The sequence below is a fragment of the Anopheles marshallii genome, chromosome 3 (genome assembly GCF_943734725.1).
Source record: "Anopheles marshallii chromosome 3, idAnoMarsDA_429_01, whole genome shotgun sequence".
Taxonomy (NCBI): Eukaryota; Metazoa; Arthropoda; class Insecta; order Diptera; family Culicidae; genus Anopheles; species Anopheles marshallii.
In genome coordinates, this window is record NC_071327.1 from 44,336,663 (window position 1) to 44,353,365 (window position 16,703).

The 16,703-nt window shown below is 43.0% G+C and overlaps 1 protein-coding gene across 1 annotated transcript; it reads right to left on the reverse strand.

Annotated features, from left to right (window-relative positions):
- Positions 1-13,717: 13,717 nt before the first annotated feature.
- On the reverse strand, positions 13,718-16,363 carry LOC128713938 (uncharacterized). The gene has a single exon (XM_053808810.1). The coding sequence runs from the start codon at positions 16,361-16,363 to the stop codon at positions 13,718-13,720; it is 2,646 nt and encodes an 881-aa protein (XP_053664785.1).
- Between the last annotated feature and the right edge of the window lie 340 nt (positions 16,364-16,703).

The following is a 16,703-nucleotide window of genomic DNA, read 5'->3' on the forward strand; positions in this document are numbered from 1 at the left end:
AGACGTATTAGAACAACGTACTGTTTTAACAAAATAATTTGAACAAGCAATCGATTTCTTTTGATAAAGCAACATAAATCGATAAAAAAGGATTGTCTTACAGAAAAACGAATACATTTCCTTGATGCAATACTACAACAAAATTCTTGAAACGCGTGTTGTAATTTTCGAGCTAATTCGATGGTAAGAAAATAAAAAGATGGGTTAAATAATTAATGCATTGGGCATTTTGTACTTTTTTACGAAAATGATGCGTTACGAAAGGGATTACGTAATTTATTCACTGCAACCCAGACTTCGAATACCAACCTGTCTGCCTCATGCGACACTAATCGATCTGATTTATTGGAGAACTTTCGGAGAAAAACAATAACAAGGGTGCAAGGGTTTTCCGGTCGAAGGCGTGAAAGTGATCTGCAGCAATCTATCGCCATGTTACGGTATAGCTAGCGTGCTACGCCTTCGATTTGGAAACCTGTGGTCCTGCATAATTAGGGCGCACGCATTCACTTGGTTTGACGGTGGTTCTCCTGAGACCTCTGAAGGTGGACCGCTTGTATAGGAGTTTTTCCGGGTGCTCGTATGTCATCGTTTCATTAGTGGTGTTTAATTACAAACATGAGGATCGTTGTTTGTGGTTTTGTGTGACGTTGCTTGGAAAAACACAACAACCCTTCGAGGGATTGTGCTCTTGTAAATAAGCAATAGTCAGACTTTCCTTTGTTCTTAATTCTTTACAGCTGGGCATAGAAACTAGTCTCCTTGGCGCCAACGCAATAGGTTCCTTAGAATATTTTTTTTTGTATCACCATGAGCTATATTGACAGGCGAAGTGCTGTATTTAATATAACAGGGCGCGATTTGATGGAGTTGACAAAATATTAGAAAAGACGAAAAGGTAAGATATTCACGATTTAATTTTAGTTTCATTGAAATCCATAATGTATGCTCCATCGTTTCGGTATGCTGAAGCTATCTGGAACATGGTAACGTTATGCCACTTTGGGATGCTTGAAGCCAATTATATAATTACGATCTGCGTGCTCAACACCTACTCAAGCTCCAATTAGGGCACAATTCTTCGAAAAGTGGTGCACTCTGTGCTGCTAAATAATTATGAAAAAAAGAACAGCAAACGAAAAAACGCGTGCATTTGATGCATCAGGACGCATCCATCTGCGTTCTTGTGCATAATTTATGTTGCTCTAGCTGCTTACCCATACGATGTTGTAACTGGATCATACTGGAACCTGCACTACATGCCTGCGGGTGAGTGTCCTCTTCCTAATAGATGTATTTACACTTTTTTCACCATACTTTTCTGTTTGCTTACTCCATCTACTTTACACCGGATTTGGTTGATTTCATTTTGTACCAATAATTTATCTCACCCTGCACGATCCTTGATACCTCAACGCTGGTACACTGTTTTCGTGGTTCTATTCCGTGGAAATTATAACCTCATTTACTCTTGCCTCATATTCCAAAATATATCTCCACGATCACCACAACTGTCAACATGTGGCGTGATCGTCGTTAGGTTACTTAAGTTCCACATAAAAAATATACATATATAATTTGATCAAATCGTGCACACGGTCAGGTTCTGTGTTCTGTAAAAGAGGGAAAGAAACAGGAAAATAGTGATGATTTCAGATTTGATGTCTTGAATGAACTGATGATGAAACTTTCTACGTCCCTACAGAATGGGATAGAAGTCCAACTTCAGTTCTACAAACACAATAAGAATGCACAGAGAAGTGAAGAGGGGAGTCATTAGTTAAAATTTTTTAAAGCGAGTGAAAATACCGCTTTTGAGCCAATAATATTGAGGAAAAGTATTGCAAAATTTAAAAAAAAAATGAAATATATTCTTGTTATTAAACTGAATATGTATGACGACTCCATTTGATAAAATATACCAAGACTATGGAGATTATTAAAATTCATCTGGAAAATGATGCAATTCGGTTCAGAAATGTTAATCAATTTAATCATAATTAATAGTTTTGCCTGAGGAACACTCGAAAATGAAAACTCCATGTCTCACCTTTTAAGATTTTTATGATTTCAATCCAAATACAGAATCCTGCCAGTGTTGGGTTATATACTGTCGCCTCTACACAGTTGCCGACAAAACGGTAGTATTCTAGCACCATGAAGTTAGTCTGTGCAACAGTATTCTTACACTGAAATGACGCACATTATAGCAATTATGAAAATATTTTAACGAATTCGTTCTCCTCACACATGCATTGTACCCTTCTTTTCTCTGCCAGGATGTTCAAGGTGGTCACAAGCGAATAAGCATCGTTTGATTAACTGGATGACAATTTATGTTGAGCTTGTGGATTCGTAAGCCTTGCGCACGATGTACTATGTTGGTGCACACCGAGCGTTACAGCGTAATGGGACAGGATGTTTGACAATTTATTTCGTTCGCATAAATCATCAAGTCTTTAGAGAGCAGAACAACTTCCAAACCCTTCACCGCCGCAATACGACATTAGGACCAATGCGAGGGAAAATACTCGAACCTAGTCTTGCTACCGGTGAAGTAGAAATTCGCAGAAATGAAGTAATTATCCGCACCCGTAATGGTAACCCGGGACATTGCATTGTTGGGCGACCAATCAACGGAACGCATCACAAGAGCAACGGTCGTTTCGCGCGATCATTCGTTACTGCTAGCGGTAGTGGCAGTGATATCTTCATTAGACGTACCTAATACCCTAATTAAACGTCTAAAACGTGCTAATACATCATGGGGCGGATGCATAAATTATCGCTAATTAAATCATACCTCAGTCGTGTACGTTGGTCAGTACGGGGTTGAGGCAGTTGTTCGGTTGATGATGAAAAATAATTTATAAACGTCAACGAATTTTCAACATTCATGTCGTAGGCCAAGTGGTGCAGCGATATGTTGCTGTGTTATACTGGGAACATCATTGCATCGATTGCTTATTGCAAACTTTATGCTGTAAGTTTTGCCATTTTGATATGAGTGTCATTGCTGTTTGAACTGCAGGACCGTTGGGTAAATAATGCTTAAGTCTTTACAAGCAAACAAGGACATCCTTGGAGCAATGCCGAAAAACTGACGGATCTTCTAATTTGAGAAAATTAGCATCCGTAATCGTGGCGCTAGCTAGTCGCAATCTTCTCAAAACTGTATGTAGGCGTATTTATTGGTCAGAGTCCAAAAGAGATCGGTGCAACATGTCGGAGCGTAAAATAATAATTGGTTCATTCTGTCCCGTATGGTAGTGGTAACGGTCCTTCTTTTCTGGCCTGCAGCTGGCAATGGGGAGAAAACAACATTTTTGGCAACAGTTTCGTTGATTGACATCAGAGAATTGTCTTTATTAATTTCATCCCGCCAGAACATTAGGGCACAGATTTTTAGGATATTAACCTTGTTTCTCTTACGGTCTGGCCGTTCTACAGATAACAGAAAAAATTACCTCGTTAAACCTTTTTATCTTTTTAAAATTTTGGTACAACAACAATAGACAGATGTGAAGAGTAAGGAAAACGGATAGTACATCTCATTGTATGTCAAATGTTGTGTTGATGAAAAATAAATTTATTAAAAAAACATTATTTGTTGTTTACAAAAAGGGTTAAATTTTATACAAATCTTTATGTTATTAAATTGGAAAAATATCCAACGAAACCTTTGTAATATATGCACATTACATAGCTCTATTTTTTTGTTTTTTGATGCACTTTTCCTAGGCATGATTTCACACTCCTCTTATTCCATAAAGTTTTAACATTTAAAGAGATCTACAAATAAAGATTTCAGATAGCTTCCTTTGCATTTTTCAGTAGGTTGGTCAAGTTTTGGAAAGCTTTTAATAATTTTTCTCCATCAGTTTTAGTGGATGCTTGAGGCGTTGCCCATAACTCTTTCAAGTATTTTCCAGCTGATTTTATCGGGTCATTTAACCTACCGTTACCAAAATCAAAAGCAGAAATCAACTAAGACGTAGATGGCCGCGACACAGACAGCAAAGTAATACATTCAAAACCTCGCACACCAAACTGACTATTGAAGTTAAACAAGAGATATCGTTAACAAGTAACAAGGAATTGTCCAAGAACCTTGAGAGTATCACCATAACTCCAGACAACAAAAGGTCATGGACATTTGTAACGATCATGAAAGGAGGCCGTAAAACCATACCCCTATTTAAAAAAACGGTGTAACATTACTAACAAAGCCCGAAAAATGCGAGACCCTTAAAAATCATTTTGCAAATGCAAAAACCCCAAATACCATCTACATGCTGCCTAATGAACCTATTATGCAGGAAACATTCGATAGATTCTACAATTTTCATTCCCAGACAAATAGTTGCGATGTGAAGCTTGTCAAACCAAACAAATAATCAAAACTTTCAGAAACCTTAAAGCATTATCGGTCGGTATTGATAACATCAATAACAGATGCTTTAAAACATTACCATAGTACGTTATTCCATATCTTGCACGCATCTTAAATGCGTGTTTGAAATTAAATTATTTGTTATTTTTGAACTCCTTAGCCTCGCAAATGCGTTAGTGACCCAACAAACTATCAACCGATATGCCTATTAAGTTGTTTAGGTAAAATCTTTGAAAAAATTATAGTGGAAGACAGTGGCGGATCAATCCCCTTGGAGGCCCTGGGCCCCACTGTTTTTTCCGGGGCCCTCTTCACGGCGAGGCCCTAGGCGGCCGCCTACTCCGCCCACCGTTAGATCCGCTACTGGTGGAAGACCTTAACATCATCCCTAATTATGAATTTGGTTTCCAAAGCGGACTATTGACGGCCCACCAATTACATGGATTAACAAACACTATTCAGTTTAAGAAAGTAAAGAAGCAATTCACTGGTCTAGTTCTAGTTTAGACCTGGAAAAAGTATGCCACACAGTTTGGTATGATGGTTTGTTATTCAAACTCTTAATTTTTAATTCCCCAGGACTACAATAGCCCAAATTCAATTATGTATGTATCAAATATGAATGTTAGTTCTATATTTAAGTTAATATACTACTACTGCTATTGCAAAGGGATTACATTTTGATAATGTAATCATGCCCTTTTAACTTAGCGCAAAGCGAAGTCGAAATATCACATGTGTCACCTGACTTGTAAAGCAGCGCGAGATGCTTAATAGCTGCCTATGGTATGGCTAGTAAAGTATGGCTAGGAATGCCCGCGACAAAATGGTTTGCATTGCGTATGGCAAGCACGGTCCGAACAGAATTTGAATTCAGAGTGGGCGTTTTACTGAACCGTTCGTTATGGACTCATTTACTTCATGGAAACCAAGATTCAAGGCAGATCAGCTATCCTTGCAACTTGCGCCAGATTTCTGACGAATAGTTTTATTCTTCTATTTAACATGTGGTCGCAGGAAGTAGGTAGGTAGTAGGCACTAGGATATATTAGCGCAGTATAAAACGAAATTTTATTATGTTAAGGTCATATTAGGGCGGCATACAATAAGAATAATCAATTCAATTCTTTGACGTACCCAGATAATCAGTTCTCGCTTCTATGGAACCAGAGGAGATTTTATAATGTTCATGTATTTGATTCGCTTACGATCAGCTTCTTTATTTGATCGGTTGCTTGTAACCGGAATAGTTTTTAATAGTCGAAAATCTAACAATCTCTAATATCAGACCATCGAATGGCCCAGTTTTCATGTTTGGTATAAATTCTATGAACCTGTTGTTTCTACAAGCAAGCATACTTGAATTGTAAGCAAGCATACTTGAATACAATTGGCTATTTGAATTCCCGCAATAGGTATTCAAAATTATTTTACAATATGATAGGTGTTTCTCCTTTTTGTAAAATATGCGTACATATTCGTTTGATTCAGTAAATAACGCATGTCCAATGACTTATCCACTCGTCCACAAAGTTGTGTGGGGTATGCAATTTGCACTACACATTGCATTACGTTCAGGCGCTTTAGAGTAAATACTTTGATACAGCGGCGCTTTTTGTACAGCGGCTCTTTTCACACAGCGGATTCATTCAAAAATTGCACATATTCATATTCCGTTTACGTACGTTGCACACAAAACAATCTAAAACTATAACTAACTATAACTTATTGTGGTTGTTAAGAATCGTTATTTGAAACCAAAATCCGCATATTTCGATGAGCATCATATCGTAAAAAATAAAATTTGTAATTATCAAACAAATTATGTACATGGATGTACTCTGCAATATATTTTATACAGTTTTATATGCACTGCAATTGCCATCGTATGTTGTAATGCTTTCGTGACGTGGACGATGTAAAACAAAAACGGAAATACATCTGTGTAACTTGCAACAGTAAATACCTATTTCTTAACCTAACTGGCAAGTGTCGTGAAGTGTATTGCTGGTAAATATAACTTATAATGCCGAGATATATTGTACTAGGTATAAAGCATCTATGTTTTTTTCAAAGAATAATTATGTCGTGTGCTAATCAACCTTCTTCCTATTTTCTACATTGACATATTATGATTGTAAGTTTAATCCACGTACTGCTCATTTTGATTGTACCCAAAGCATTCTTGACGAGAGTCGTTATTTGTTTGTCAGTTTGTTGGTGTTTAGCTCGTTCCCTCGAATCTGTGCCCGTTTTTTTCTTCCTCGCCACTTTATCACCCTGCGTACATTTTTGACGGTCACAATCAAGGCGAACGGATTTATCGTCTAACTAGAGCGAAATGGTGCATATGTGTATGGTTACGCATGTTTGCTGGAATAATATTTACCACCCTTCCCGTACACAGTACCAACGCGTGATTTGATGTTTGATGTCTAGTCGCACGTGAGCCGTTGGGTTCTAGCGCGAGAGGGAAATAGGTTTAACTTTAGTGTCATGATCATTCATGGCGATTGTATCACAAGGAGTGACTGTTTTTTCCCCTAGCTCCAAAACAATATACACATACTAACAATGAGGAAAATAAAAAATTTTCCCAGTGGAGTGTTCTAGAGACAAACCGTATTCGTTCAATGATCGACGATCCTTGAAGCACCCTACAAAGGATCGAGCAGGACCTCAGTATACTGGCTTCTTTGCTTTGCTCTGTGTAAAACCTATCATAAGTGTCGCTGCCGAAGGTGAGGTGCGCTGTTTTCGGAAACCGGACATGGACAACAACGGAAGGAAGCTCGAGCCCGAATGGATACAATGTACAATCACGCCGCCAATCCGGTTGACCTTTACGTGCCGGCATCCCTACCATACTTTATGTGTGTGTGTATATATATTTATCTTTTTATGTACTGACGGCACTATTTTTCCAAATATAGTCATGAATCTGTTTACTATATTGTACTGTTTTGACTCGCCCAAGGCCTGGGGTGGTTATTGTTATTCGAAATGATTCGCGTTTTGCTTAAGAGCTATCTTACAATGCATTATACTGCAGGTTACCAATGTTGCTAACAATTGAATTTTAAAACATTTCAAAAGGCATATTACTTGAAGAGACGAATAATGCTGTCCTGCTCAAAGTCTCTATAAAAATAATAAGCAACTACAACTAATAAACAACTATTACTACGTAATATTATTTCTAGCTCCGAACTATAATGTTCCGACAAACACATGGTCCCTCGATACGATCGGATTTTTACCGTGTGCGATTAGTAATGTGTGTAAGAAATGAACACATCTTCATCACTTCGTACAAAACCGTAGCAATGAACTGTTTGTTCAGAATTGAGGGACGTTGTCATCCCGAACCTATCCAACGGAAGGACCACCCCGATCGTCAAAAACACTTGGTGTTGTATATTTTCTACTGTAAGGCCATCGATGTTTGCTGTTTCTTTTTCAAGACCAGACCCCTCTGGCAGTACTATTTATATGATTTATATTTACTTCCCTACCCGTGGCCTCCTGGCCGAATTGGTTTCACGGAGCGAGAGAATCTTCTACTCCCGTTAGATCAACCGGTGACGGTGTCGAGTATTATGGTGTGGCAGCGTTCCGTACATTTGACGCGCGAAGGTCATCATCACTCATAAATTTTAGTCATGATGTTGTGGATGTACCCTAGCGATCCCAAAGATCAGACAGCCAGTGAGCACCCGCCTATGACCGCGGCTGACAGCTCAAGGGATGTTCTTTTGATTGGTTCGCGACTCCAAGATTCATTGGCATTTTTGAGTGCTTCAATATTGTTGGAAGAAAACAAGGAATCTCGTCCAGAACCCAATAGCCACGAGCACGTTCCGAATGCTCCGCGAGATCATCGATCGATCATGGTGGAGAACAGTCCACCTATCAAGGAAAACATGTAGCCTTACTTTTACTTTTTTTTCTTTCCTTTCCATTTCATTTTCTTTCAATTGCGTTGAGATCAGGAACCTAGTAGACAAGTGTCTCGCCGGTTGTCATGTTGGCATTTTCTTAGTGAGTGACATTCAGCCCCAAACGCACACTGCGGTATATTGAGCCGGTTAGGGACGGGTGAGACTATTTTGAGATTATGTGGACGCACCCTCTGGTTAAATTTTGGATGAAGGACACCAGGCAGAATCCGCGTTAATCCGAGTCCCTTCGTACTGGTCTGCCAAATGAACAGAACGATCCTTCATCTGGCAGATGACGCGGTATGAGAATGTAGGTCAATGGGGCTGTGGGGCAGCACGGCTATACCACCCCTGCTGGTAAAATGAGTTTTGTGATTTATGAGTGTTTTAAAGGCTGAGGAAAGAAAGGCGCAATGGATTAAGGGTATATTTCCCTGCCAGTGACGGTCACTTGTTGTTAATTGTTTTTGTTAATGAGATTTAGAAAATTTATTAAATTAGTACCGGATTAGTGGCAACAAGAGATTGCTGAATTGGGTAACTTAAATGGGAAAATCCCACATTCTCGGATGGCATGGGTGACCAACGTTGCGTAACGAACTAGTTGAAACTGGACTGGCGTCAATTGATGCTTCTTACAAGTCGTGTTTCGTGTTATTTAAACAATTGCAAAAAATAGTTCCTTTTTGGTATAATTCATCTACAACTTTTTATATTGCATTGCAGCACAACCGGGTATAGTATGTGACCTTCCGTAAGCAGTTGCCTTCCTGCTTCCGAAGTGGGTCAAGGTTTACGCGTTACTTTCGTTTATTTCCTCATCAAACTACACGTAAAAAGAAATATTTTTAGATGTAGTGTGCTGTTACTGGCCTTCGGTTTGACACTAGCGACGGTGACATGAATTCTACCATCACCAAGGCAAGATAGTCTTTTTGGACACTGTTGGATGGAAAACCACTGCCTGCAAAGACATTTGTATCTCCTGAAGTGTATGAAGTTATTCAAAACAGAATTAGTTACTCGGTGTTTTTCTTTCCGGACGTATTTTATGTCGAAATTGTAAATAACCTTCCTTGTCATCAAAGTGGAGCGGCAAAGTTTTGTGGAAAGTTTCTTTCGTTTGAACGTCTGGTTTACTTTTATGATTGATTGAATTACACCGTCAGCTACATGTATAAAATACTTTCTTTCCTGTATTTCTGTCTGTTTCATTGCTTTTCCAGTACACCGTTTTATCATCTAAGAGCTAAGATGCGAGACACCCGTTGCCGTGCAAGCTAACGCCACACAAACAGCCGCGCGTTGACGATCTTCGACTTAAAACCGTTCTTAAAATTAGACAAATAATACACGTGTTTGCTCGTTTTCCTTTGTCGCTGTACGTATAAATATGTCTAGCTCAAGCGCGGCACCACTTTAGAAAACTGCGTCTGTTCCTATCGGCGCTTGCCATGCGTGGCCGTCAACTGGATACAGTATCGTAGTTATTGCATTGCTCATACACTTAGCTTCATTTGCTGCCTGTTTGTTGTTGCTTAACGTTATTATGCGGGAATATTGAACCAAAAAAAAAACAATGATTATTACAATTATAATAACAGGACGTATCGAAGGGAACACGTCATGGAGCAGAGGATGGTTAAGGGAGAGGATAGGAAGGGGAACGGGAGCAGGGGAAATGTCTCCATAATTAATATAATTAATAAAGTACTTATAAGATAATCCGTTTTCCTACTCTGTCTATTTCGTTTTACGAGTGAAATTTCGATCCACTAGCGGATCGAATACTATGAATAGTTGCTCCTCCTGGACCATGCCCATTGCGAATGTAGATTTACAACCGACGATGAAGTTGATGCCAGGGGAGTTGTTTATGTTGCATTCTTCCCAGCGCCTGTATTGTCTGTGTACTGTCTATTTCTATCCGTCTATTTATGCATGATTGATAAGCGGTTTTAGAGTGGAAACAAACGTAATTAAGCAGAACGAAAATCATGATTACTATACTCATTACGAGACCATACTAAACTAACTGTCATAGCAGCCACTTTTAAACGTTAATGCCTTTACACTGCAACAGCACCTCAAGTGTGATTCCTTTCCATTCGCAAACGTGACCCTACCGAACGATCGAACCGTGACGAAATATCGTGTCACTTGGAGTTTACCGTGATCTTGACGCACGACGACGCTACGAACGATGATAACGTGGAGCTGCTCACTTCCAGCCGGAAGCCAACACGGACCAACACATCCTTGCTGTGTTACTACGGAACCAACCACCATAAGCCATTTTGTGCAATATACTCAGTCGAACCCATATCGGACATGCAACACCGACACCGCCAGCCAGACACGAAAAGTAAACCCGCGTGTGGCGCACTGCTGGTAGTAATTATTATTGGCAAGTGTTCCTTAACTTCCACGCTAGGTAATACCGCTGCATGGCATCGAGGTACTTGCCCTTCCACTCGAAGGCTCCCGTGTGCTACCACCCGCCAATAAGAAACGGTTGATAGTAACGAACTTCGTCAAACTACCCTTTCTTCCATACCTTCCATCGCTTTCAGTCGCAGCAATAATCCATCAAAATAAGGGTTGTGCCTTCGTTTCCAGCTGTCATACATGAGCTTGTACAATGTAGATGCGGTAGCCGTCAACAATGCCCGGTGGCGCTTTATATTCTCCTAATCCACCACCGAAAACCTACCCATACCTGCGGAACATCAAACAGATGCATTGTTCCGAATGCTTAAGCCACTAAACAGTGGAATATCGACACTTCCTTCCTCCCAACCCGTTCCCTTCCGTGCCAATGCGTCAATCGGTTGGGCTAGTGAAATGCGGTCGTTAATCTTTGTTTTTTTTTTGTAATGCTGTTGTTGTTGTATGTTCACCAATGCTACTAACACGATTGCTTAGTGTTGTTGCTTTACAACGTCTAACAAACCCCATCGGCTGAAACCATCCGCGAGTTGATAATTTCACTTCCTATGGCCGGGGTCTAGGCACTCTGCCTCTTTCTGCATTTCTGGTAAACTGTGTGCATGTATGTATTCATATGTGTGGAGGCACATTTTCCACACCATCGAATACGGAGCAATGAAAATCAAAACTTAACGAACCGTTGTCGTGAAGTTGTCCGGTCGTCTAGAAATCCCATGAGGGAGGAAGCTAATGCGCTCGTGGACCGGAAATTAAGTCTACCGCGACGGCGCTGCACAAAATTGGGAAGGAATTGAAGGGAGATCGAAGAAGGAAAAAAAAACATTTGTATCACGTTACCCGTTACCGCACTCGGCAGCATGGGCAATTTATCAAACCTGCGGGGAGAAAACTTATCCATTTAGGATTTTGGGAAGCGACAAGCTTTTCACTTTGCTGGTGATCGCGGAAGCGCAGCTAATGTAAAGTCATGCTTTCCTTTTGGTTTAACACCATTATTTCCCATCGACACCTAGCGGGATATGGTTTGGGATAATTGTGCATTTAATTTGGCATCTGTAGGGCTGCTTCTGTCATTCATCAGTAACCAATATGGTCGTATCAATTAGTACCACTTCTCAGCAATCGTGAGAAAGTTCCACTATTAAACGGTGGCACTGAGTGAACTTGAAAGTGTCAGTGAATTTTGTACATGGCCTTATCCAGCAAAGGTTTACCTGTCCGAGCCACCGAAATCTCAAGTAGGTCAAGGTCCATGAACTACCAGTTCTTCTGATCTTGTAGTTCTCATTGGTGATTAAAAAACCATTCAATAAATGAGACTCAACACGGTAACCTCCTGGAGTGTGAGAACTCAACCAGGTGGTATAGTCGTTGGAGCAGAGCTTGACCTATCCAACCAGGTGGACAGGATCCATTTATCCATTACGTTCGGTATCGCCGCAAACCCATTTGTTTTGCGATCGATTCGTTCACGACATTCGTTCGGTTCAACTGGTCTGCTCAATATCTTTACACTCTTCAATGCAAAATGGGGCAAAGCTGCTAAAACTAAACGTTATTGTTACTTTCTGCCTAGGACTAGCCCTAAGTGATTCTATTCCTACCATAATAACTAATCCGACGGACTATCATTCGCATTTGATCGGTTTTGATCGGGACATGCAAACCAAGCTTCTCGATCGTACTGCACTAAAACAAACTTAAGCTCTAAATCTTACAACCAATAAAATGTAGAACCAAAAACAAAAAAGGAAAGATAACTTACTAACGCGAACACAAAATACAGTGAATAAATAAAACCTTTCAACAAGCATTCCAATCTACCCTTCTGGGCTGCAGTGGCGTGAGACAAGGTCATGTAGACGATTGAATATGTTGTGATCGTCGTTTGGTGCGCAAAGTAAACAACATATGTTGTGTGGCCTGGGAAAGGCGGGAACAGAGGGAATAGAAAATGTATCTTGACGGGGAGAAGCCGGGCAAGATTATAAGTAACAATTGAAGATCATTAGTGAGTCTCGGCTAAGTAGCAAAAAGTGAAGGTGCTGATGACGTATGCCTTCAACAAGTGAGGTTAAGTTCTTGCTTAAGTCACAGGCACGCGATCCTTAAAATAAGTTCAATGAAATCTTTCTCTTTTCTAAGCTACCCATTGCTTGGCGAGGGCTTGTCGGGCGTGAAACGTTCGCAATGTGAGCAGTTTGTGTGTAAACGATCGACACCAACACTATGGTACGTTTGCTGATCGTGAAGCTGCTGCGCCTCCGATCTTGCCTGAAATGTGGGGAGCATGAGACGAAACCTTACTCATGTGCGTCTGTGAGCGGTCTGTGGTCTGCGGGACTTTGCAAAAATAAAAGACTGCACTAACACAGCGTAAAGCTGTGGCGGTCGTCAGATTGTCTGCGCACGTTTCTGTCTGACGCTCGGCCGATACAGCTCACGAGTCGTCTGACAACTCCACGTACGCATTTACTCGCCCCAGCTAGCTCTCTTGCTCGTCGATTCTCTTCCCTGCTCGGTCTAGGAGCTTGCGCAATACCACCTCGCATGTTTCGCGTCGTGGCGCTGAACTTGCTGCGAACGAGACTGTGCGCAGTGAGAGAGCGAACGAGAGAAATATCTGTCGTGCGAATGCAATCCCACCATGGTGCGCTAATCTAGGCCAACAGCTGGCGCAAGTGAAAGTGATTCGAATAGAGCCCGCACAGAGGTATGTTCTGGACCCCTACGCACCTCGCCTGCTGAATGCAGAGTGGGGACACCGAACTGTCGAAATGTCACACTGAACCTAACCCTAACGCGTGATGATCACATAGTATTGCTCCGGAGAAACCTAACCAAAACGTTAAACCAAAGATGTATGGAGTTTGACGACATTTGGGAGTGATGGATCAGAATACTGGATGAAAGAATGCTGTAGATCACACCCTTAAGCCGGTGGCACTATCTGTCCGATACGCCGTGTGCGTGTGCCGAAGCCCTTGCTGCCGTCCGGTCCGATTGGAGTTCGTACGACGGCTTCGTTGGCGGACGTCGGTAGAGCCGTGTTGCCCGCGTTGACGTGGTTGCACAGGATGCTGCCGGTACGCGATCGTGGCCCGGAACACTCGGAACCGATCGAGATGCGTCGATCGTAGCCGGAATCGGTCGATATCTTGCGGCCGTTGTAGTATTGATCCGAACCGTTGGATAGCTTACGCAGCGGATCGAATCCGCCAGAAGAGTACTTTCGTGGCGAGATGTTTGGGCTTCCGTCTGTGTGGTAGCCCGTGATCGAGCCAGACGAGAACTTGCGATCATAGCCACCGGTCGAGTCCATGGAGATACGACGCTGTAGTAGATGTCCTTGCTGCTGTTGCTGAAGTAGTTCTGGTGAGTTGGTGTACTTACGCTCGTAGTTGGACCCGACCGAGTACTTGCGAGGGGCTGAATGCACCGGTGTACCGTGCTCCGTTGAGCATTGGGACATGCGACGATACATTAGATCGGTGGAGCACTGCGAGATGCGACGCGTATTGCACGAGCAGAAGTCTGAACAGTTCGATGAGCGTCGTGTTGATGGCACTTCCGAACAGGCGGACGTCCGCCGAGACAAACCTTCCGCCGGTACCGATGAACATGCGGAAGTGCGGCGCGACATTTCACCGCAGCTCGAATAACCTTCCGAGCAGCTGGAGAACTTTCGTGAAGCATCCGACCCGAGGGAATAGGCGCTGGAACGGCGTTGCTGCTGCTGAGTTGGCTGTGGCTGATAGCACTCGTAGGTATCGTTGCCAAAGGAGTACTTGCGTGGCTGCGGCGAATGTGGCACCATGTACGGCATCGGTGGCGATTGCTGTTGGTGCTGATGTGGATCCTGCTGTAGTGGAGCTTGCATCGGCTGGCTCATCATTGGTAGCATCTGATGATGATGATGATGGTGGTGATGTGGTAATACCTGTTGTTGCTGATAGATCGTACCAACCATCATGTCGGACTTGGGATAGAAGCCAGAACCGCGGCGCATTCGGAAGCGATCGAAACCCTCCCCGCCGCGGCTTCTCTCAATGTCATGTCCAGCGGCGACCTTATAACTCTCGACAAACTTCGTGACGTTTGTCGCCTTCTTGCCGGTCTTCTTTTTCGGTGCTACTAGCTCCAGCACAACGAACTCGGTCATTGCCTGGGCCCGACGAGCCGACGCGGATTCGGTGAACTCTACTAGAGCGCATTCATTCTGCTGTAGCTCCGGATGCTTATTGATAAACTGGCGAACATCAGTAGGTATTGGACCACCCGGGCGGAGTACGCGAATCAGCGATATTTCTCCGCACTTCGAAAATAACTCCGACACCTTCTCAACGGTGTACTTGTCGTATGGCAGTCCCGTGGCGACAACGGTGCGCGATGGCGTGGTTTCATCGTGCTCGGGCAACGGATCCAGACGACGGATCTTTGTGCCCAGGTCGTTCACTTCAATCTGGACACTCTTGCGCTTGATCGCGTACCCAACCACACGCCAGTCCTTCGTTAGTTGACGGACGCGCTTAAAGCTAGACACCAGCTTCAGACTGACAAATCCTTCCTTGTTGCGGCGCACGTGTTTTAGCAAAAATGCATCCTTAAGGATATTGTCGTTGGAGAAGTAGAACTCCACCTGCTCAATAATTCGCTCGCACATCTCATCGTCCGGGATCTCGAATGCGCCGTCCTCGGCGTCTTCATGTGTGCCGGCTTCATTTGCTCCCTCGCCGGAAGATTTTTTCATGATTTCACATCCCGAATCTTTCGCCGCATCATCCGACGAACCGGCACCGGCATCTTCCGAGTGCTGTCGCAGTTGTTGCTGATGTTCCGGCAGCTCACTAGAACTTCGCCGATCGTAAGACAATGAAACGTCGCTGTCGATCGAACTGATTGACTCCTTCGTGTCGGAATGCTTCATGTTACGATCCTGATCGTCTTGATCGCGCATAAACATCTCGTCCTCATCATCAATATCGTCGTCGTCATCTTCTTCATCATCGTCTTCCTGTTCGTCATCATCGTAGATGCCGTAGTCGTGCACCTCTTCGGCGCCATGGTGATGATGGTGGCGATGGAAGTGTTGCTGAGGACTGCTGCTTCCCGGCTCGTCTAACGGCAGATGTTCGTCGGTCGGCGGTTCCTCGCGCATCAGCTCCTGATGCTGTAAGAACGTATGATTGTCCGTCATGAGCGGAGACAATGTGTCCGGTTCCTCTTCGGCTTCTACCGCTTCCTTCGCAGCTACACCTTCCAATTCGACCGGCGTATGCGGCAGCAGTTTCGCTTCTATGGAAGTGATGGCGTCTTCTTGAGCAGCAGTTTCCGTCAAACACTGAGACTCCGATACGGAACTTTCACTTTCTTTCTGCTCCGTGGCGTCAGTCATCGTAGCTGTTTCGATCATCGTTCTCACTGCCGGTGTGGTCTCCGTTTTCGTCTGAGTGGTCTGTTCACTGTTGGTGACGGTTTGCGTTGCCATTTCCGTCGCCGTAGCTGTGCTTGGCAGCACTGGCTTCGTTGGTTCACTGGACGTTGTCGTCGTCGGCGTCGTCGTCTTTGTGTCGGCCATACTGGTTAGTTTCGGCGCCCGGTACTGCTTTCTTTCTTCTCCACTAATATGGCTAATATGGCTTCCTCTTGTACGTTGTAGAGGCGAGTTTTGTCACCGTAAGTTGCTTTCGTAGGGGTTAGTTAGTTTCGGCGATACACTCTCGGATGAAGGCACTGGTATTTTTTTTAAATATCCCCTAGCGTTGGTCAAGTACGTTTTGGCTGTCGTATCGATCGGTGCACTTGGTGCCGTCACCTGTTTCGATTTCTGCTAATCTGGCTACCAGTCTTTTGGGGGAGGAAGGTTGGAGTGAGTTAGTTCCGTTCGACGGTGACTCACTTGATATTTACAGTAAATT